A 22,999-nucleotide genomic window follows, 5' to 3' on the forward strand; every position below is an offset into this window, starting at 1 on the left:
AGATTAAAACTTTATTAATATTAGTTAGTTCAGTTAGCCAGCTATCATTGTTCTACTGTCTAGCTAACCAGCTAGGTATAACTACTGCTCAAGAGCTAGCTTGTCGAACATTACATTTTACTTTTTCTTTTAAACATTTTTGTCATTTGGCAGACGCCTTTAATCCAAAGCGATTTACAAGTGCATAGGTTCTACCAGAAGTCAAAGCATCACATCCAGAACTAGGAAAATACACATGGAGTGCTGTTCTAAACATATAGTCATCATAAGTGCAAATTATTATTATTATTATTTTTTTTTTTGGGGGGGGGTTAGACAAGGATAGGGATATCAGAAAGGGGGGGCGGGGGAAATCAGGAGAGAGGACTAAGGTAGAGTTTGAAAAGGTGGGTTTTGAGTCTGCGTCAAAATAGGGGGAGGGATTCTGCTGTCCTGACAGTGGTAGGCAAGTCATTCCACCACTGAGGAACCAGAACGGAAAACAGGCGTGAACATAACAGTTCTTGAGTTAGGTAGTTAGCTAGCAAGCACTATTGTACATCAGTTAGGATAAACTGGGTGGGCAACTGAATGTTTTTCCCAATGGGCCAGTTATGAACCAGGCATTAAAATCAGCTTGTTGAGAATTACAAGAAAGGTAAGTTTAGGTACCCAGTGTGCATACTTTAGCACCAAAAGCCCCATTGTCCAGTATGTCCGCCTCCGTGAATTGGCTTCTTGCGCCATAGGGAGGTAAAGCTGAATTGAATTTTGGGTATACTGCTAAATGCTATGCTAGCATATTTCATCATAGACAGCAGCAAGGACAACTGCATATAAGCAAACGTAGCATTAAATCATTCTACAACCACAAAATGACAAGGCTCCATATCACCAGCAAATGATTGAAATGCAGCTTTTCGACTTAAGGTTCTGTTCCACTGAAAAAATAAAAATTCCTGTTAAATTGACCTTTTACTGTTTACTGCTGCAAATCATCCCTCAATTATTCAACTTTCAGGATAATGCCACCTTTTGAATGATTATGCCATGGTGAAATTAGTATAATTATTAATCATTTCCATCTTTTGAGTCAATTTTCTCAAAACCTGATTTTGGATTACATGACAGGACTGAATCATTGTTCTCAGTGCATAGTCATCTTATCATCATGGAACCTTAACTCCATATCCAGGAGAGTGTTTTGAGCCAATTCTTTTGAGCGGGTACAGCATCACAAATCTCATTGTTATATCCTGAGATTTCATCATTTTTCTTCAAATCCAAATTTTCTCAAAAAATTACTATTGGGTACTGGTGAAAAAATGGCCCAAACAATCTTCAAACATGTCTTATTTAGAATCTGAAATAATTATAATGATATCTTACTTGGTACAGATTATAGACTGCTACAGATTTGTAATTTGTCATTTCCACCGTCTTCAATAAAGTATGCAAATGAGATAATTTACATATTTTGTTGGAATTTATCTTTTCAAGTCCATACCGCATGATAGTTGAAATGTGTGCCTCTAAAATGATCTGGAAGACCAAAGATTAGTTTTCGGTGGAACGTAACCTTAACCGGCATGATTTTAACATATAAACTTTATTACAAATAGGATACATTTGTGTATTCAGTATCCTATCAATGGCAACCTGATGGCAACTAATATCAAGCGACATTTAAAAATTTAATGAAAAGCTGTATGTCGATCATTTGCTGATGATACGGAGCCTTGTAATTTCGTGGTTGCAGAATGATTTAATGCTTCATTTGAAGTTATTGCTGTACTTTTGTACAATAGGCTATTTTAAAGGGACGGACGGTAAAGACAGCAAATTATTTGTTTATTCAAAGTGACAACAAGTCACAGCAGAGCTACACACAGAGCTACAATAAATAAATAAACATAATATAAAACTATCCTAAACATACTAATAAAAGCCTTGCTGTGTATTTTTATGAATCTGAAATATTCTACATAAAAAGCTGTAAAGCTGTAAGCTGCTATCTTAATGTAATGTACCTACAAACATGATCAAATGTGAAATAGAATCACAAACACGTGGTTTGTGTTCATAATGCAATATGAAATCCGAACAAATTGCATGACAAACAAAGACGGGCAATGAAGACAGGCAACAAAATTGCATGACAAACAAAGGGGCGGCCTGTAGTGTAGTGGTTAAGGTACATGACTGGGACCCGCAAGGTCAGTTTGGTCCCCGGTGTAGCCACAATAAGATCTGCACAACCTTGAGCAAGGCCCTTCACCCTGCATTGCTCCAGGGGAGGATTGTCTTCTGCTTAGTCTGGTCAACTGTATGTCACTCTGGATAAGAGCATTTGCTAAATGCCATTACTGTAATGTAATGCAACAGGAATTCCCAAGTGCAAGTGTGGCTAGTGTGGGTTTGATACAATAGGTAAAAAAATGTGTTGTTAAAATATTGTTAAAAGACCATTGTAAATCCCTTCCTATCATTGAAAAAGGCTCACTGACTCACCCTCTGCCTGTGTTTATAGTCCTTAAATTCGGGTTTTAAAATATGCAGTCGACGGGCCGGCACTCCATACCAAAACATTGTACTGTAATTCAAGCTCATTGGTTGAAAATTGGTACTAATTGCCACAGCCAATGGTCTTTCAATGTCAGCACGTTCACAGATAAGGGGGGGGATAAACAGTGTAGTGCTTTGAGCATGTTTGTTGCTGCAATTCCTCTCTTGACCGTTTGAAGTCCAAAATGACCTATTGTACCTAGTGGACCTTGAGCGATTTCCGGGTCAGGAGCAAGGTAAAGAAAAAAAAGAGGAGAAACATAAACGATTGGAACGAGCCCTAAATCTTGCTAAAGATACATTTTAATATCATCTCAGAAATATGCATCAGGATCTATTAGTTTCCTCAACAATTCCAAAATGCGAGTCCTGCACCACCCCAAGTACCTCTTTTAATTTGAAAATCACAGGTATTTAGTGGATTATTTTTTCCATCTACGTAAATCTTTCCTAGGACCTAGGATCAATGTAGCCTAATAGTCTGATGTGGAGATGAATTGAGAAAAGTCTACTAATTTGGCCTTCTTCTATTCCTTGTTGTTTGTACATTCTCTTGCTACACCCTAGTGGCTGCTTGTGCACATATCATTACAACCTCCCTTGTGAAATACAAAAGAGGTAATACATATTTATGTTGTGTACTGTTACTGTAACTTGTCATTTGTAAAAAGTTATTGCTTCATAACAACAACATATACATTTTTTTGATTGCCTTTAGAGTGACATGACTGCATTGGCTCTTTACCTTTGTCCCTCTAGCTATGCTGCCATAGACCTATTCTAACAGCATTTTTCTTTATTGCACATGGCGAACCGATAAGGAGACATATAGCGCATTTCCATCGGTGGAACTTTACCCCGGAACTAAGGTATTTCGCCGGAAGTCGACGCGTTTTCATATCACGTGCCTGGCAAATCTCATCGTTCCGGGGCCGTTATTCAGCCCTAAAAAAGCCCCTGCTCAGGAGGTAGAGCTTTCTGATGGCCAGGAACTAGCGCGGGTGTGGCTGGCAGCGCCGATCATTTCTGATTGGGCGAGTACCTGTGTGGGTGTGGCTAGATCGCAGATTTGAAACACACACACAAGGTGGCAAATATAAGTCAATGTAGTCTGCAGTAACAGCCATTATTCAAAAATACATCATCCACTATTGTGCTTTACATGACAAAGTAACTTTCTTACCATTCTAGCTCTTTGTTCCTGATGCCACGACTCCAGCTCCACCATCGTTTGGTCTATCTCCAAAATAGCACGTAAACATGCCTGTCTGCATGCTCTAGTTTGGCATAGCCTAGCCCTTCTAGCATTTCGGACACTTTCTAATCGTGTTGATTCACGCACCCGTTGTGCAAACCAAGAAATCGCGAGCAGCAGCAGCGTAACCTGGACTTCCTTCATGCTTAGAAACGGCGCCGACCACAGCTGTGGCTTTTTATATGACGCCATCATTGTTGTTGGATAGTCTTCTGCTTTACCGCCATCTACTGCATTACCGCCATCTACTGGCCTGGAGTGGAACGTTTTCACTTTTTTTCTTCAGACTAATTTGCATAAACTCCCCGGGGTCTTTAGCCCCCGGTGGAAATGCAGGCTGAAGGAACCTTTTGTTCATTGTGTACTTGTTCCTGGGAGTTAAATTCCCAGGAACTCCTGGTCAAAATGAAGCTATAGTGGTCTCTAACATATCTGAGCTGCCTAATTATATGTTTTTCTCTTTTCCCTGCTTCAGGCAATTGCATGGAGCAGTAGGCATACGACCACCTGAGCACCCTCCTCCAGATGCAGCTGGTTCAGCTCCAGCCTCACACCTGTCGCCTGCCTGACCTGACCAGCCGTTCGCTTGTCTCTCGTCACACACCGAGTCATCCTTGCCCAGCACAGGCTGTCATTGATGTACTGTCATTTCCTATTTATTTCCATTCATAAAAAAAACTTTCCCAAATTAACCGGTGCCAGACAGCGGCAGATGGGCTTCCCTCTGTGAGTCGGGTTCTGCTCAAGGTTTCTTAGGTGTGTTTCCTTGCCACTGTCCCTGTAGGCGAGCTCCTGGGGGGTGTATCTCTAAAGAATGGGTTTGTGACAATGCCATCTGTAAAAAGCACCATACAAACACAAATGAATTGAATACTTGAGATTTGCCCCTGAATTTGAAATCTAGCATTTGGAAGGATAAGATGTACAGTCTCTACTTTGTTGCTTACCTATGGTACTCACTTTGATTTAAGTCGGACAAGCAAGTTCTAAGAAGGACAAGCCCACTTTTACAAGTTTGATATTCTTCCTGGGATGTTGGGTTGCATGTTCACTAATGTATTTGGAAAAGGCTTACATTTACATTATAGTCATTTAGCAGACATCCAGATCAACATACAATAAATAATGGCCATAAATGTAATTGGGACAAAGGATCTGTAGGGGAAAATTCACAGAACAAAAGATCTCCCTCCTAAAAGCATGATAAACAATCACAAGTCAAAATCAGACTCAACCTTGATGAGCAGGCTGGTTCCTTTCAAAACTCTCGATGATGTATGCTAAAAGTGTATCAATATATCCATATTAAAGTATGATATGTACCCTGTATAGTTTCAAACTGATTAACTGCTAAATTGTGCTAGAATTACACAGTGACCCATATGAAACCGGAGTTGAATAAAGAAGCCAGCTGTCTACTGTGTAGATAGTCAAGGACAGTGGGCAAAGTGAGATGTCTGATATGCCTGTACAGCTGGTTTCTCCAAAAACTCTCGATGATTTATGCTAAAAGTGTATCTATATGCAAGTGACTTATAATCAATATATCACATGTACGCTGCTTGTTATCAAATCAAATGAACCTAGAACATTAATTATAGCTGAGCTTATGAAAACGCAAGAAACCACAGTGAAAACTGTTGAAATGAGAGAAAAGAATGCAACGTACATTTACACACTTAGAAGAGAATATTAATCAAATGTTTAGTATGTCTGTATATTTTCAATGATTACTGCTGCTTAGTTCGTGTTAGAAAAGTGACCCATATGTGGAAAAATACAGAGTGACGTGTATGTTTAGAAAAAACCATGGATGACGTGTGTGTTGGAGGGCAGTTCGCGAGGGCGGGGGCGTCCTGAACTTTGTACAGAGTTGGCCAAGCATCCCTGAACTTTGTACAGAGCTGGCAGAGCAGAAGGACCTTTGGCGATTTGCCACAATGATGTTTGCACCTGTTGGGGGGAGGATCTTTGGGAGGAGTTAAGATAAGAACAGAGTGGGTGATTTGCCACAATGAGGTTGTAGGAGGAGTTGGAGGGTGTATAAAATGGGTGTAAAAATGACATTCGAGGTCCAGTCCATGTTTTTGCAAAACTGGTCCAGCTTTATGCGCTTCTGCTAATAAAGTCCGATTTTCCTGAAGAGCTTGCTGCCGTGGTGTCTTTTCCCTCGTGAAGATGTTTTTCGACAAATTGGAGATTGGACTCGAGATTGGTCGTTTTCCTAGACATGACAGATCAACTTGAAGCTTGACTCAAATGACCTCTCTCAAATGACAACAATATTGGTCAGAGGTCAACGTCAAGGTTATATGGCCAATTTAAAAAGAGGAGGCAGAATCTCAGAAACCACAAGGTCCTGGAACTAGTCTTTGCACATCAGAGATGTGTATTAACTTTAGTTGTGCAACATATGTTTCATCCAATAGGACAGCCATTTTTGCTGATAACTTGAGAACTACTGTCATGTCCGATTGGGACGAGTAAAGTATCAACTTGAAGCTTGACACTGGGCACATATTTCTCAAATAGGTCAGAGGTCAAGGTTATATGGCCAATTGAAAAAGAGGTGAGACAAAAATGGACACTTTTTGGGCTAAAAATAAAATTGCCTTTATGTACTCATGGTTTGCCGTAGTGCAAGTAGATGAAATGCATAAAGAATTGGACATTTGAATTTCAGTGCATTGGGAAGAAAAACAAACCAAGGCAGTGGCAGGACAGGCAGGGGGAGGCTTTTTTGTGCTATATTCCGCTTCATGTTCTTCCTTTCTCCCGATTACCTGTCCACGCCCCCTGCACCAGGTATGCCTTTCCTGTGTTTGTAATTGTCTCACTTCTTCTGCAGCAAGAGAGGTATTAATTGGAAGAACTATCCACAACCAAGATTTTGAGAAAGCTTGTTAGCTAGATATTTACTTACTTGCCCTCCTGGACCCCTTGGCTGTGGATACCTCTTCCAATTAATCCTTTTATTGCTACAGAAGAAGTTGGTAAGTACTGTAGGATGTAGCAAGGGTTCAAAGTTATTATTGGCAGTGATGCAAAGTCCGTGTTCGGTTGTCCGTGTTCCTCCGCTCTCTCGCTAACGCAATTCTTCCTCTGTAAATTCCGGTTCAAAACTGACTGTGTATGTATGGTTGTATTTCTTTGTCAAAATTGAAAATTCATCCTCTAACTCAACGAGGTTACCGTATTTTCTTTGGAGTGTCATGCGATTGCCTGGATGGGTGGCCGCCCATAAACCAGTCTCTGCATTCAAGGGTGGAGTTTGAGTGCCCGTTACCTTCTGGGAAACACAGGCTGGAGATTCAAGCCAATGACACTGACATCACTGGAAGTTTTGCCACATTATTTAGGAAACGGATATACTGGCAATGACGGTATTTGAGTTTTTTCAAATACAGTAGATCAAGAAGTAATACAAAAAAACTAATCACCAATTAATTGTACAAATGTGAGACAAATTTGCCACTAAAAACCGTTTAATAAAAATCTACATCCTCTCAGAAAATCCATTTACTTTTTTACTTAACTTCTTCAATATATTTACAATGAATACATGACACATCATTTACAATCTGTAACCGTGTTCAAGTTAGAGCAGATTTAAGAGATGTTGAGTGACAAATCCTCCTCAAATCAATTCCGGTGGTTCGATCCCCACAGCTGTTGGGCCCATGAGCAAGGCCCTTAACGCCACAATGCTCCAGGGGCGATTGTCTCCTGAATAGTCTAATCAACTGTAAGTCATTTTGGATAAAAGTGTCAGCTAAATAAAATGTAGAGATTGAACCGAAACTTTTGACAATCTGAAAAATTATCAGAAGAAAAAAGTCCATCTTTTTTATGTTTACAGTCAGTGTCCGAAAGGTCTGCATGACTGGCACAGCCCTAATCAAAATAAGAATATAACCCTGATATACCAGACTCCAGCCCATTTGCCCTGCTCTCCATAATAGCATTATGAAGCCCAGTGAGCACCCATTTCCCTTCGGTCAATGGGGGCTGTTTTCAGCCTCATTCCAGTGGACTTTCAGGAGAGAGGGGGTAGAAGTGTTTCTGCAATAGCCATATAATGGGAATGAGACGATCTCAGATAAAATATTGCGAAAGGTTTAAGAAGTTAGATGTTGTAATAGCTGAGTAACAATAACGGAGTAAGAATTTCAACAGTATTATAAGCCTATTATAAGCATTTATGAATCAAAAACCTCAACAGTTTTATTCTAAATTACCTTGAATTAAATTGTATATGGCCACTATGTTTTTGGTGGAGAACTGTGCCATAGTACAAGCAGCAAAATATACTATTATTTTTTTAAATGCCATCACCTCTCTTACTGGCAACCAACAGCATTTGCATATTCCTTTGTTTTCTCTCTCACAAGTGAACCCTTTTATGATTTTTTAACGCACCTCCATCATAGAATGTCTTTCCACACTGGGTGCAGCAATATGGTCTCTCTCCAGTATGGATCCGCTGGTGTCTCTTAAGATTTCCTACTTGAGAAAAACTCTTTTCACACCACATGCACTGATGTGGTTTATCACCTGTGTGAATTCGCTCATGTCTTCTCAGGTCACCTGACTGAGTGAATGACTTTCTACACCAGGCACAGGAGTATGGCCTCTCCCCTGTGTGTATTTGCTGGTGTATTTTAACATATGAGACACGACAGAAACACTTCCCACATTGTAAGCAGGAGAGCTGCCTTTCTTCCCTGCGATTAACTAAAAGACTCTCAGACTGAGCTTCACTGACAACTCCTTGGTCATATCCTGCGATTACACCCGTTTCACACAAAGTGTTTTTAATACTATACTGTGTCTTAGGGTTGTAACATAATTCAGAGGGCTGGTCAAACTTTAAGTCCATTTCATCAGACTCTGTTTTAATCTGGTCTGGTCTGAGGCTGGGTTGAAAGTTCAGCTCTGTGTTGACCGGATCCATCACTGAGACATCTGAAGTTTGGATGGAGTTTATTTCAGGATTTACTGATGAGGGTGAAACCATGGACAATGTGATTTCCAATGCCAGCTTCTTCAGTCCTGGAGAAACAAAGCTGGTATCAGTCTCTTCCATATTGACAGACTGTAGCTCGCTATGCTCCTCTTCACTCAGGATGGTCCTCTGCGGTTCGATAATCCCCTCGCTCTCCCTAGTCACCGTGGTGTTAACAGGGGCAGTAGGGTTGATGGACTCATCACTTTTGACACAAGATGACAAGGTTGACTCCTCTCCTCTCTGTCTCTCTCTGTGATTCATAGTGAACTCCTGTTTCTCTTCAGTCAGCAGGAGCTCTGTATCCTGCCCCAGACTTGACCCCCACTCCTGCCGCTCTACTAGAGGCTTTTCCCTAGTGACGGAAAGAGCAGCAGGCTGTGCACCTTCAGGATGGAGAGAACTCATGTTAGTAAGACATCCTTGTGAGTCTACCTTTGGAAACTGAACAAGACATTTTTGGGCCATTCCATGTCAAGTCAAATGAAGTGTACTGGAGCATCTTTTCAATTTCTTTATTTTTGTGTGGTGGCAGGCAATGATAAGGAATAGAAATCCTCTAAATTTAAGCTTAATATGCTGCTTTGTTTTTGTAATAATAATACATTTATTTTGAATAGCGCTTTTCAGGGAACAAAAAGACACGTTACGTAGTTAATCAAAAAAAATGTTAAATAAATCACATGGTTTTAAAAGCAAAAAGAGTTTTGAGTGCTTTTTTTGAATGTGGAAAGTAAGGTGGAATATCTTGGATGTTTTTTGAGAGAGAGTTCCAGAGAGGGGGCCGGCGATGGAAAATACTTGGCCACCCCAGGTCCGATGTTTGGTCTTTATGGAGGGGTAAGAAGATTGGCATCAGATGATTGAAGGTTACAAAGGTTACAAACAAAGATATTGAGTGTTGGATGTTAGGTTTTCACGTGATGTGATCTGTTGTTTTTTCATAGAAATAGCCTAAAGAAAAATGAATTTTTTTTTATCCAAATGTCACTATTTATCCAAACGTACACTATCACAGTAAGCTAGCTGTGTTGACGCATTGACAGTAGGTACTTCAGCAGGCTAGATAACATTAAACTCGCTCTAAATGCAGAGATGAAATAGTCTAAAGTGTCGCTATAGTTTACCCAAAAAGACTCAAACAATGGGACGCGCATTTGCGATAAACAGACGTTCTCTCTTGTCTTCTGATTTTATTAAGCTTTCTTAAAGGTACAATAGGTAATTTCGGACTTCTAACGGTCAAGAGAGGAATTTCAGGAACAAACACCCTCAAACCACTACACTGTTTATCCCACCCTTTCTCTGTGAACGCACTGATGTTGAAACGCCATTGGCTGTGGCAATTAGAACCAAATTTCAACCAATGAGCTTGAATTATTGTAAACGATGTTTTGGTACAGGGTGCCGACCCTTCAAGTTCAACTGCATATTTTGAAACCCGAATTTAAGGACTATAAACACAAGCAGAGGGTGAGTCAAGATGTCAGTGAGCCTTTTTCAATGATAGGAAGGGATTTACAACGGTCTTGTAAGATGTTTTAACACAAAATTATTTCTTATTGTACCTTTAAAGGTAATAAACAGACGGTTTATTGGTAAAAGTACAATAGGTCATTTCGGACTTCTAACGGTGAAGAGAGGAATCGCAGCAACAAACACCCTCAAACCACAACACTGTTTATCCCTCCCCCTTCTCTGTGAATGCGCTGATGTTTGAAACCGTTATTTCGAATCCAAGTGCTGGACGACAGAGCCAAAATAACAGGAAAATAACAGTAATTGCTCCAACTGTCCAAATACATACGGACTCCACTGTCACGAACGTGCGACTACTACTTACTAAGTTATTCAACTGTAATCATTTTAGTAACGTTAGCCTTCACAAAACCGGTATATGCGCCCGAAGAGCCCAGGTTCTGGTTTGTGTGACAGCAAGAAACGACGACGATGTGATTAATGCGACGAATGGCCAACATTTTTTGTGTTGTGTACTACTCAGATTAGCTAGCAGGGGAATATATTTAGCAATCTCCTCACCCAAACAAGTCGACTCAATCTCCAGTCCGAATTCCCGCAATCTTCGCCTGAGACTCTCATTCTCTCCCTTTGTTTGGGCATTTTCCTCCTGGTATTCAGACACCACCTCTTTCACCATCTCCAGTATCTCTTGGACAGCCACCATTAAACGCTCTGTCAGATAAGAGTTTAAGATCTGTATTTTAGTCATTTTAGGACGGTCCTATTCTACGTTCAGACAACCAAAACAAATCGCAGCTAAAGGAGGACAACTAATGTGGACAGCTGTAACACGTTCTTGGGTGGTAATAACAGTAAGCTTTTCAAAATAAAAGCGGTGGAAGTTTGTGCGGAAACATTTACTATCCACTTTAGCTGCCCTGGTTCCGGAAGTACATTTCATTCATTTTCGCCATAGATATTTCATAAAATTCCTAGCTAAAGACTTGAACCGAACCATCCAGCTACGATGAATCATGGCATATACAGGTGCCTCTCAAAAAATGAGAATATCGCGGAAAAGTTTTCCGTAATTTAATTCACAAACTGAAACTTTCATATATTCCAGATTCATTACACATAAAAGGAAAAATTTCAAGCCTCTTTTTATCCTTTTTATCTTCATCATTACGGTTAAATAAAAAATCCAGTATCTCAAAATATTAGAATATTACATAACACCAATAAAGGAAAGGATTTATAATACAGAAATGTCGACCTTCTGAAAAGTATGTTCATTTATGCACTCAATACATGGTAGGGCAATCATGGGGAAGACTGCTGACTTGACAGTTGTCCAGAAGACACTCATTGACACCCTCCACAAGGAGGGTAAGCCACAGAATGTCATTGGTGAAAGGGCTGGCTGTTCGCAGAGTGCAATTTTTTGAGATGCAACTGTAAATTTTGAGCAGAATAATCGGAAAAAGGTACGAGACTGTTTTTAGAAGGAATTAACTACTTATCCCATAAAGCACTTCGAATGATGTAATTGAATCGCTTTCCACTCACTTCCACCCATTTTAACCATATCAATCGTGTGCATGTTATGTTAATTACCGTTTCTCTTTACTGCTTTCTTCATAGTTTTGGGATTTCTTGTACTTAACATATTTCTATATTGTAGTTACTGGCGTTCAGTTAATGTGATTATTAGCTAGCAAAGCTACACAACGGTTTGGTTTAAACTTTAATGCTAACCTTAATTTATTTGCCTCATAGAGCAATCTAAGATGGTGGCTGTCAAAATGAAATCATATTGTGATGACCCGGACAAACATAATGCAACATAGCTGCGTTAACTAATAAGATGCTTGCTTGCATTTTTCGCAATCAAATTGTCTTAAAGCAAATTTGCCAATCCCAGACTTGGCCTGCTTAATGAATTCATTATCAAATGTATTTTAACATGAACATATCGCTTGAAACATGCTCCCAAATTGCTTGAATTTCCAATAACTAGGTCATCAGTAGTACATGATTAGCACCAAATTTCTGTGTGGTTGTTTCGCAAGCTTCTCTACTGACCAGCAGAACTAACAACAAATGTCCTGTCTCTCATAAACCCAAGGTACTTTCCTTCCCTCAGTGAAGCCTGGAAGGCTGCAGCTTTTAGAACTAGAAAACAAACATTGACAGATTAGCTAACTAACTAGCTCATTAACATAGACAGATATTTGATTAATCTTTCTGTTACTGGGACTCGAAAAGTTGGTGGCTTAAACCCTGGTGTAGCCACGATAAGATCTTCTGTTGGGCTCTTGAGCAACACCCTTAATCCCTCATTGCTCCTGGGGGGACTGCCTCCTGCTTAATCTAATCAATTGTATGCTGCTTTGGATAAAAGCATCAGCTAAATAACAAATGAAACGTAAAACATGTCAATGCAACATATTACTCCCAAGTTCCCCAACAATTTATATGGTTGAGTCACAGATGTGCCTCACTAATTATGATCCATCAGAGAATATGGGACTTACAATTTGATACAATGTGAGGCAATACAACAGTCCTAGCCCCTATGGAATGCTGCAACTTTGGAACTAGACATTTGTCTGTTTGTCTTGCATTCAGATTTATTCCTGAGCTAATGACACCCTTAGGTGTATATATACTACTGCTGTTTGTTCTCTCTTTTCATGTCTGCCCTGATGAAGGCCACTATTTGGCCGAAACATGTTGGCATTTTTTAGTATTCAACTATGAACTAGCCTTTTATAATAAAGCTGTTTTTTACTTCATTGGAAGAGTGCCTTGGATCCACTTCTTTTGCTCTTTTAACTGGATGGTTTCCCCATGTTTTTGGACCAAAGGGGTTTTGCTTAGGAGGTGCACCACTGCTTTGAGGTGTTGAGCATCAACCATACAGTAAGTGGCTGTTTTCTACCCACTTTTCTAGTAAAACCATGGAACATAATGGTTTTTCTTATTCTGAAGAAGAAGGAAGACAAATTATTACTAGCTCATCACTGCTTGATGACACTCTGTTATGGACACAGATTTGAAAAGCATCTTTGTGGAATTGAAACGTCTTAAGGAGAAAGACATCAAACTGGACCTTAATTCTATTACGCTATCAGACTATTGGAGAAAGGGATTTATCCCACGTGGTCTCAGAATTTAAAAGTTCCCAGTCTATGGCTCAAAAGACAATGATGTTTTTAAAAGTAAATGGGAAGCCATTCTCAACAAGTGTTCATCTGACTTGATTCTTCTACTAATTGAAGAAGCCAAAAAGGATAGGCTAATCATCCAAAAAGAGATTGATGAAATGGAAAAGAAGTTGGCGGACTTGTCCAGTGATTCAGAATTTGAGACTAAATTAAAAGACAATCTCAATAAATTCACACAGACACTGAAACAAGAAAAACTTCGTAAATTCCAACGTGATGTTAATGACTACAAAGACAATAAGGTGTATTCTTGGCAGAGATTTACAGCTCCACGTCACCGGGAACCCCAGCGTAGAGGACCCCGCACTGTGTCGTTCAACTTTACCAGCGAAGAAGAGGATTCTGTTGCACCAGTAGCACACGACCCTACTCTTGATTTTTTAGACTACCCACCCCTAACAAGGGGAGACGCGGACAAACGCCCTACTAACAGAGGCCACAGAGGAAGAAGAGGACGAGGAGGGGACGCAAGAAATCCACCTCACAAGTACAACATGAGGAGTCACGGTCAACAGAGACTGTAATCAATTTATCAGGTACACCACTCCAGGACATTCAGACTAAAGTTCTATCTATAGGTCTTTCTTTTCCCCCTACTATTTCTTCTAATTTATTTGACATAAAAATCGATTTGTTTCGCTTCTATAGGAATCTACATTTGAAGACATGGTACAAAGTGAATCCTTCACCTGTGTATACCCCTCAAGAAGGCCGCTCTTCCTCTACCCCTTTTAAATCTAAATCTATTTTTTGTCCTATTGTGCAAAATTCTACCTTGAACACATTCGAGAAAAAGGTTAACTATGAAGTAGATAATTTGTTGTCTAAAAGCAACAATAAATGTAGGCACAATTTGACTAGGGCTGAACGAGATGCTCTGAAAGAGCTCTCAGACAATAAGAACATTGTAATTAAAAGGGCAGATAAAGGAGGAGCAGTTGTGGTATGGGGTCTAGAACAGTACACTAATGAGGCTAATCGCCAGCTACAGGACACTACTTTTTACCTCCCTTAACAAACAACCCCATGGAGTCTTTAACTCAGGAACTCAAGTTGTTACTGTATAAAGCTAAAGAGGATAATCTTATTTCTGAACCAGAGTTGAAATTCCTTTTGAATTCCAACCCTCGCTTGGCTTCTTTTTATCTTTTACCCAAGGTCCATAAAAACTTGACTAATCCACCAGGAAGACCGGTGATCTCGGGGAATGAGTCCCTCACAGAGCCCATTTCTAAATATGTTGACTTCTTTATTAAACCTTTGCTCCCTACTCTCCCCGCTTACATTCAGGAAACTACTGAGGTTCTTTCTAAAATTAAAGAGAATAGCTTTGTTGGTCCCAATGCTTTATTGGTTACTATGGATGTTGAAGCTTTATACACTAACATAGAACACGAACAAGGCTTATCTGCACTTAGATACTTTTTAGACAAACGTCCTTACCCACATGACCCCCCCACTGGCTTTCTTGCTGACTTGACGTATTTTTGTTTCAGGATAAACTATACAAACAGATGAAGGGATGCACCATGAGGGCATGTTTTAGTCCATCCTATGCGGGTTTGTATATGGGTAAATGGGAGGAAGATGTAGTGTTTAATGCTAACAATACCTTCTTAGACAAGATCATTTGGTGGGCCCGCTATATAGATGACATTATTCTGTGGTGGAATGGTACTGAAGAAGAGTTGTTATCTTTCCATGATTTTCTTAATAATGCCAACACCAACGTGAGGCTCTCGTTGGAATATCATAAAGATAAGATTAATTTTCTAGATATTGAAATCAGTAAAGATGACAATGGTTACCTCCATACTTCTATATTTAGAAAGAATATACATAAGAATACTATACTCCATGCTAACAGTTTTCATTCCACTACTTTGATTAATAATATTCCCTTCGGTCAATTTCAAAGGCTACGCAGGATTTGTGATGATGACAACGATTTCAAATTGAAGGGAAGAGAGATGTACAGCCGGTTTAGGGAACGTGGTTATTCTCCCAAGGTATTAGACACAGCTCTTTCCAAGGCTAACTCCCTTGAACGACACACACTTTTAACTAGGAAGCCTCTGTTGACTACCAAGAAAGATCGGATTTATTTCTCTACCCGTTTTAGCACTGAGGCTTTTGGTATACGTAACATCATCAGAAAGAATTGGGGATTAATCCAGTGTGATGACACATTACGGGAGGTCTTCCCGGACCCCCCAATTTTTACATTCAAGAGAGCACCTACCTTGGGAGACAAACTAGTTCATAGCCACTTACCTGCCAAAGAACGTGACACATGGTTGCCTAGAGTACCTAACGGCACTTTTAAATGTGGCCATTGCAATCAGTGTGACACCGTAATAAAATCTAAAGGTTTCACCCATCCTATAACACAAATGTTTTATTCTACGAATCAGTTTATCAACTGTAAGACCACACATGTAATTTACATTTTGTTATGTTCGCTATGTAATGCTTTTTATGTGGGGCGTACTAAGCGACGATTACAGGATCGGTTAGCAGAGCATAAATATGCTGTTAAAATTAACAACTTTGATTATGCTATTGTGAAACATTTCAATGACGCTCATAAATGCAGATCTGTCTCTTTTTCAGCTTTTGGTATTGAACATGTCCCTTTGAACATTAGAAGAGGTGATAGAGAGAAAATACTAAATCAGAAAGAAAGCCGTTGGATTTATAAACTCAAAGCTATGGAGTTCCCGGGCCTAAATGATTCTATAGATATGGTATCTTTTTTTATAAACCCCTTAGATATGGGCCCTTTTTTAGTGTATTCTTTGTCTTCTTACTGACTGTATTTCTCCTCTTACTATATGTTAATACTGTTACATGGCATAACGAGCAGGATAGTATTTGAATTTATATAGTGATTACTAGTTGCTCTCTATTTTTACTATCCTTTATAGCAGTTCTATGTATTGTACAGCAGTTCTATATATTGTTTGTTTACTGACCTCTAGTGTTTTCTGCTTGTCTTGCATTCAGATTTATTCCTGAGCCCTCCCACTTTGCACAGCTGTGGTCAATCACCTTAATGACACCCTTAGGTGTATATATACTACTGCTGTTTGTTCTCTTTTCAGGTCTGCCCTGATGAAGGCCACTACTTGGCCGAAACATGTTGGAATTTTTTAGTGTTCAACTATGAACTAGCCTTTTATAATAAAGCTGTTTTTTACTTCATTGGAAGAGTGCCTTGGATCCACTTCTTTTGCTCTTCATATAAAAATCAGTGTTTTATACTAATTTACTTCATTCCGATAAATAACTGTTTTTGCAATATGCCCACTCACAATAACAACACAATGAATGCATATCATTTATAATTTTATTATACATGTAACAGAAGCGGGATGAAATATTGGGACTAGTGAGATGAATACAAATTAATCTTTTGAATGAACATTTTTTATATAAAATACACTTACTGTCTTAATTTACTCTTGTTAAGCAAGCTACCTTGAGTGTGACATCCCTTTTTTTTTTTTTTTTTTTTCAAATTAATAACTTTCACTTTTAATCTTGCTATGCTACCAATGGTGATATTTATGGAATGCAGTGTCTTTTTCCCTGCCTTTTTCTCTATGTAAAAAAATATATATATATGAAAAGAATATGATAAATATGATGCTTAGTTTGGTGTACCACTGATAGTAAACAGAGAAAAAAAACAGACCATGTTAGCCAGTTGATTAGGAATGTATGCTTTTAAAGGTTCAGCAGGGTTAAATGAAATAGAGTGCTCCATAATGCACTTTTTTTTTTCTTGATTTGGCGCTGTACACAATTTTAGATTCGTAACCAAACAAATCACATGTGGCTAAAGTGCAGATTTTTTGCTTTTATTAAAGTTAATTTTTCACCGTGTAGAAGTGACAGCACTTGTCCAAACTGTAAAACTCCCACCACGTGACACAAATGAGGCTCTTGCTTTGCTATGTGGCCAATAACAGGCTAAAAAGGTAATCATAAGCCTAGAATCAAGAATACACACTAAAAGCTCTCTTGTATCTCTCGTAAAGAAATTGAATATACCCCATTAATCAGAAACACCAGCAGAGCAATTTGTCCCAAACATTATGGTCCCCTGAAATAAGGGGGACTTATATATAAAAAATGCTGTCATTTATACATGGTGAAACCAAAATGTATTACAAAAATTAATAAACTCTGCACTTCAAGCACATTATGCACCATTTGATTGCAAATGGAAAACTCTGGAGAGCCAAATCAAGAAAAAAAAAAAAAAATGTACTAAACATTATGGAGTACACACAAATAAAACGAATTAATAGAACTACAAGTAAACATTTAGCATACAACAGCTCCTAAAAAATGTGAGAAAGACATTAGTTTCATTAAACATATTTGGGGATCTGTGTTTCTTTAATGAGGAAAAAAAAACATCCCAAACATGACAATCCATTAATTATGATTATCATGCTGCATATTTTTAAGACGTGAATGGGTACGCAAATGGTGATTTAGGTGGGTCCTCCTATTATAGGTTTTCCCACACAAGGAGCAACAATATGGTCTCTCTCCTGTGTGAGTTCTACAGTGAATCTTAAGGGTTCCTGATTCGATGAAGCCTTTCCCACAAACAGTACAGACATAAGGTTTCTCTCCAGTGTGAATTCGAACATGTACATTTAGATGTCCTATTTGTTTGAAAGATTTTCCACACTGAAGACAACTGTATGGTTTTTCTCCTGTGTGAATTCTTTGATGGACTTTAAAATGTCCTGCATGATTAAAACATTTCCCACACTCTATGCAACAATACGGTTTCTCTCCTGTATGAATTCGCCTATGCAGTTTCAGCTGGCAAGCATGACTGAAAGACTTCCCACATTCAGGACAGCCGTATGATCTTTGTCCGTCAAATGCTTCTTGCATTTCTTCAGCCTCCTGTGCTTCAGACTGTGATGCAGACCAGCTTTCTAACCCACTGCCATTGTTCATACTGTCTGAATTTAATTTACTGAAGGACTCTGAATCTGTGAGCTTTTCTGCCACAACGTAATCCACTCCATTAGGCTCTGCTTTAATCTTGCTAGATACCATATTAGGTACCGAGTCCACTTCTTCTGTGTTAACAACCTGAATCCTGAACAAATGGGAAGGGTTGATAGACTCTTGACCATAGTCATTTTTCACACTGGGAGCTGTGTATGTTGCACTTTCATGAGCTTCTGTGTATGTTGCACTTTCATGAGCTTCTGTGTTTAGTTCTGGTGTACAAGATTCCGAGCAATCTCGAGACTTTGTTATCCGGCTACACACTGGCTCCTCTTCTCTCTGTCTGATTCTGTGCCCCTCTGTGATCTCCTCTTTCTCTTCAGTGAGTGTGAGCTCTGTGTCCTGCCTGAGACTGGAGCTCCACTCCTGTTCACAGTGCTGCCGCTCTATGAGAGACCTTCCTCTCATAACAGGAAGAGCAGCAAGCTGTGCATCAGCTGGAGAGAAAGAAAACTAGATTAATATAAGTACATGTTCATAGATAAAAATTTAGTTGATACTGTAATGCATTTGCATGTTTTGAACGGTTGAGACAGACACAAACCCCAATTTCCACTCACAAATTTTTGGGTACCACCCGCCTTTCTTAAGAGCCAATATAACTAGAATGACAAATCCAATGAGGCTAACATTTTGGATTTTCTTTATTGAATATATAAAGAACATTTACACAAAGTATGAGCAAAATTGGAACGGTCAACTCCCATACCTGATTAGACCCTGGAAGACAATGTAAGTGTGAAAAATTCAATAGATTCTGCAACATGCGCTTGGATCAAGATTCACCTCCCTGTCAGTTGTGCAGATTTTTGAGAGCCCCTGTCAACAGTGTTGATACCCAGCACTCCTTCCCAGACATCCCTAGTCTCCCGGAACGTCCAGGAGTATCCCGGAAAGATTCTCACTCCTGGAGAGGATTCGCGTCGTACCGTTAAGCTATTTATTCCCTCCCTGAACTGAAATACAAGGCTACAAATTCTACTTGCACTCCGTCAGTTACATGCAGGCTCCAGTAGGCTTTTCGATCAGTGTATTGGATTCCAAAAACACGGCCTGCACACAGTTCGTTCATGGCAATGGAGAAACCCACAGGTAAATCCACCACTAGTGTAAGTGAAAATATAGGCTACTCCAAAATATACTCCATGTTTGAAACCAGTTAAAGCCAAGCCGACGCTGGCACACTGCACTGTGTGTAACACAGACTTTTCGCCCAGCAGGGAAGGATGAACGACTATAAAAGATATTGAGGTGTCACTCCACTGCTAGCTAAGAAATGTCATAGGTAATGCTATCTGTAACGGCCGCTAAAAATACTATTCTTCAAAGTTACCACCGCAGTGGTAAAGAATATACCACCAAAGCTAAAACCCTGGTGAACTGAAGAGACAGACACAAACATGGAGGGAATCATTTGCCTCCAGTAATTAATAAAACTGCACATTGCAAAATTAAGCAATCCTGCAGATACTGAATTTCGCTCAAACAGGCACATTTTTAAATGCTCTTGGTGACACTGAAAATATAATAAACTCCATTATCTGTCCACTCGTTTCATACATGCAGTGTACAGTGCATAACCACTAACAAATAAATGTTTCCATAGTTTTCCCAAATGTCCTGTGAGGTTAACCACCTGTCCAATAAGCTGTATTAGTTGTTGTTTATGATCGTATTCCTACGACTTATCTCGTCTTATGGGTATACACTTTGCACTTTGTTGTACATCGCTCTGGGTAAGAGCGTCTGCCAAATGCCATTAATGTAATGTAATTCCACTGCCATGATAAATTATATAATTGTGCTGACATTATTAGAAAGCAAGTAAATCAAAGTCTTAGCATTAGCATACAGGGAAAACGATACTCAAAGTGCACACACAACAAAATGTGACTGACATTTTAGTAACCCAGATGCTAGGCACAGGTTGGATATAGGCCTATTACTCATAGTTCTTAAATGTCCAGTGTCATTGTAAGGGTCAAGCAGCAGGGGTACGCAGAATTCAGCTGCCACATGAAAAGATTTGTGTATTTTGTATAATCACATATTCAAGAGCTGCGGTCAATAGGGTTATACTAGTAATAGCAAGAGATAATAAGCATATTGGAGCAGTTTTTGTTTAATTGAGATTGCAGTGATGGCGGCAGCAGTCCCCAGTTGGTTTGCTGCGTCCATGACACGTCTCTCCCAGAAACGCCCTCTGAATCTCCCTGAAATCAGTTTTGTCAACTTGGGATGTCTGCCTTCCCGTTACAGTAACATCAATGACAGGCGCTCATCAAAGACTTAAACCTCGCAATGTACAACATATTTTGGAGAGCTACCATACTCTCACGTTTTTTTTAATTATTTATTATTTGACCAGGAATAGGCTACCCCATTGATATTGAAATTTATTTTGCAAGGGGACCTGAAACACACTCATGTGAAACTTCAAGCACTGCGCATTTAATAAATTAACTTGAAAAATTATTTCCGATTTCTTCAGTTTTTCGTGATTATCAACGGCTTTATGACTGCTCCACCACTTCAGCAATCATTTCTCGTTAAAGTCCTAGCATTACTGGTAATGAAATAATACTAGTATTTGCCCCTTAAAACTCACCAGAAATTATAATTTCATAACTGTTCTTTCAAAACAAAAAAGATCCCCGACCCCTCTAGGGACAGTTGCCGGACATTTAAACCGCCCCAATATTCCAACTACAGTTAGGCCTAGCTACACCCTTGCCTAACCTGAAGTGTTTCAGGAAGTATCCATTAAGATAACTCGATTGTATGTTCAAAATAATATAATCGGAGTACATTGCTCAAAATAAGGACAATGAATAAAGCCATCTTTTGCTCTTTTTTCCTTTTAACTTAACCTACCCTAATCTAGGTTTAGATAGTCTTAAAGGTCTAGGACTAGCTACTTTGGACAAGGATTATAAACATTCATAAAATGTGAAAGTCGTGAAGGTTGACAGCATGAGTGTAAATATTAAATAAAGTAAGGATTCACTTTATAGGCTATTTAACTAGCTAAATTAATGTATCAAAAAATCACGAAAATGTTGGAGGGGTACATAGCATAAATAAAACCACAGCTATCAAAACAATTAAGAAATACCGTGTAAATACGGAGGATAACACAGACTACACAACACTCACTTTCCCAAGTAGTTTCAGCTTCAAGTCCGACTTCACGGAGTTTCCATTTCAGACTCTCATTCTCTCTCTTTATACGGGTAGTTTCCTGTTGGTACTCAGACATCGTGTTTCCGATCACCTCCAGAATCTCCTGAACAGCCACCATTAAACGTTCGGTCATAAAGGCGTTTAAAATCTGTAATTTTGTCATTTTGTCCAAATATAGGCTAGGTATATGAAACAGCTTGCTACATTGTGTGTGCTGAAGCGCATATCATTTCGCTAACAAGTTCGTTATCTTGCTAAATTCGAGTGTATAAAAAATATATTTATCAAGCATACTAGCCGCCCTCCTGCTCACAGTAGCAGTATAATATTCTCCTTTTTCCAAAAAAGCGAATTCTGGTATTTTGTTCCTCACGTAATATAGCAGTACTAAATCGTATACCAAAGATTATTGTTACTCTCTGTCACAAGCTCTCCCTTCCAAGTGAAAGAGATTCATGTCCGGTGTCACTTAGGAACAACAAATTCAAAATAAAAGCATTTAGTGGAACAAAAAAAACATTTTAGGACATTTAATTTTTGTGCGTTCGCTGGCTCAATTTCCACGTTAGCATAATCTGTTAGCTCAGCATAAAGACTTGAAGCCTATCGGAGTCAGTAGCCTACCTCTTTCAAAGTGAAGAAATACACCTTACAGCAACTCCTAAGCTGCCTTATTTACACGAGGTTGCCTATCATGTGTATTTAAAATACACGTGCGTTCAAATTTAGTGACGTTGTTTTCCGACTTTACCTATTAAAACTACCTTCAGAAGGTGCGCGGATCACTGCGCTCAACCAACAGAAGAGGATATATGTGTGTTCAGCGGTTATAGTTCCAACCGTCTAACTCAGAGGTTTTCCCCCGGACGTGCATTTCACTATTCTTGCCCGGTTCCTACGGGCCCGGTAAAAAGGTACAGGTTAGCCTTGAACCCTGATCTCCTGCATGAGAGAGAATCACCCTAAGCATAACACCAAATCTGCTGGGACTGGGCTGGAGAACAATAGTCAGGGTGAGGGAGGGAAGAAGGAAAAATGGAGGGGAGAAAGAGGAAAAAGGGGGAAGAAGAAAATTAGGAGAAAAAGGGGAAATGAAGAGGAAAAATAAAGATGGAATAAAAAAAAAAATTTTAATTGATGGATCGGATCATACACAACTCATTGTCCTTTGTTATTTTATAGTTTATTATTTTTTATTTATGGCAAATTGATTCAAATTATAGAAATTATATATGAATATATAATACTGTATAATAATATAAAAATATGTTATAAATG

General features: G+C 39.2%; 2 protein-coding genes across 4 annotated transcripts; both read right to left on the reverse strand.

Annotated features, from left to right (window-relative positions):
* Positions 1 to 7,288: 7,288 nt before the first annotated feature.
* Positions 7,289 to 11,142, reverse strand: LOC133121551 (zinc finger protein 502-like). Its single transcript, XM_061230805.1, has 2 exons — positions 10,845 to 11,142; positions 7,289 to 9,190 (listed from the first exon to the last, which is right to left on the reverse strand). Exons 1-2 carry the CDS (start codon positions 11,032 to 11,034, stop codon positions 8,184 to 8,186), a joined length of 1,197 nt encoding a protein of 398 aa, XP_061086789.1. The 5' UTR covers positions 11,035 to 11,142; the 3' UTR covers positions 7,289 to 8,183.
* Positions 11,143 to 16,826: 5,684 nt separating this feature from the next.
* LOC133121550 (zinc finger and SCAN domain-containing protein 21-like) lies at positions 16,827 to 22,497 on the reverse strand. Of its 3 annotated transcripts, none has more exons than XM_061230804.1 (3): positions 22,473 to 22,497; positions 21,695 to 21,824; positions 16,827 to 18,975 (listed from the first exon to the last, which is right to left on the reverse strand). In XM_061230804.1, exons 2-3 carry the CDS (start codon positions 21,795 to 21,797, stop codon positions 17,942 to 17,944), a joined length of 1,137 nt encoding a protein of 378 aa, XP_061086788.1. In that variant the 5' UTR covers positions 21,798 to 21,824; positions 22,473 to 22,497; the 3' UTR covers positions 16,827 to 17,941. The 3 variants fall into 3 exon arrangements, with proteins under 3 accessions (XP_061086788.1, XP_061086787.1, XP_061086786.1); XM_061230803.1 differs by lacking the exon at positions 22,473 to 22,497 and adding an exon at positions 22,346 to 22,430; XM_061230802.1 differs by lacking the exon at positions 22,473 to 22,497 and having other exon boundaries at positions 21,695 to 22,193.
* Between the last annotated feature and the right edge of the window lie 502 nt (positions 22,498 to 22,999).

The sequence above is a fragment of the Conger conger genome, chromosome 2, assembly GCF_963514075.1.
Source record: "Conger conger chromosome 2, fConCon1.1, whole genome shotgun sequence".
Taxonomy (NCBI): domain Eukaryota; kingdom Metazoa; phylum Chordata; class Actinopteri; order Anguilliformes; family Congridae; genus Conger; species Conger conger.

Bases quoted from the DNA above. Each gene is read 5' to 3' on its own strand.
- LOC133121551 (XM_061230805.1), bottom strand. From the start codon at position 11,034: ATGACTAAAATACAGATCTTAAACTCTTATCTGACAGAGCGTTTAATG. The intron at 9,191-10,844 runs GTGAGGAGATTG...TCCATCCTGAAG, and splicing joins GATTGAGTCGACTTGTTTGG to GTGCACAGCCTGCTGCTCTT.
- LOC133121550 (XM_061230802.1), bottom strand. From the start codon at position 21,884: ATGACAAAATTACAGATTTTAAACGCCTTTATGACCGAACGTTTAATG. The intron at 18,976-21,694 runs GTGAGTGTTGTG...CTTTCTCTCCAG, and splicing joins AGCTGAAACTACTTGGGAAA to CTGATGCACAGCTTGCTGCT.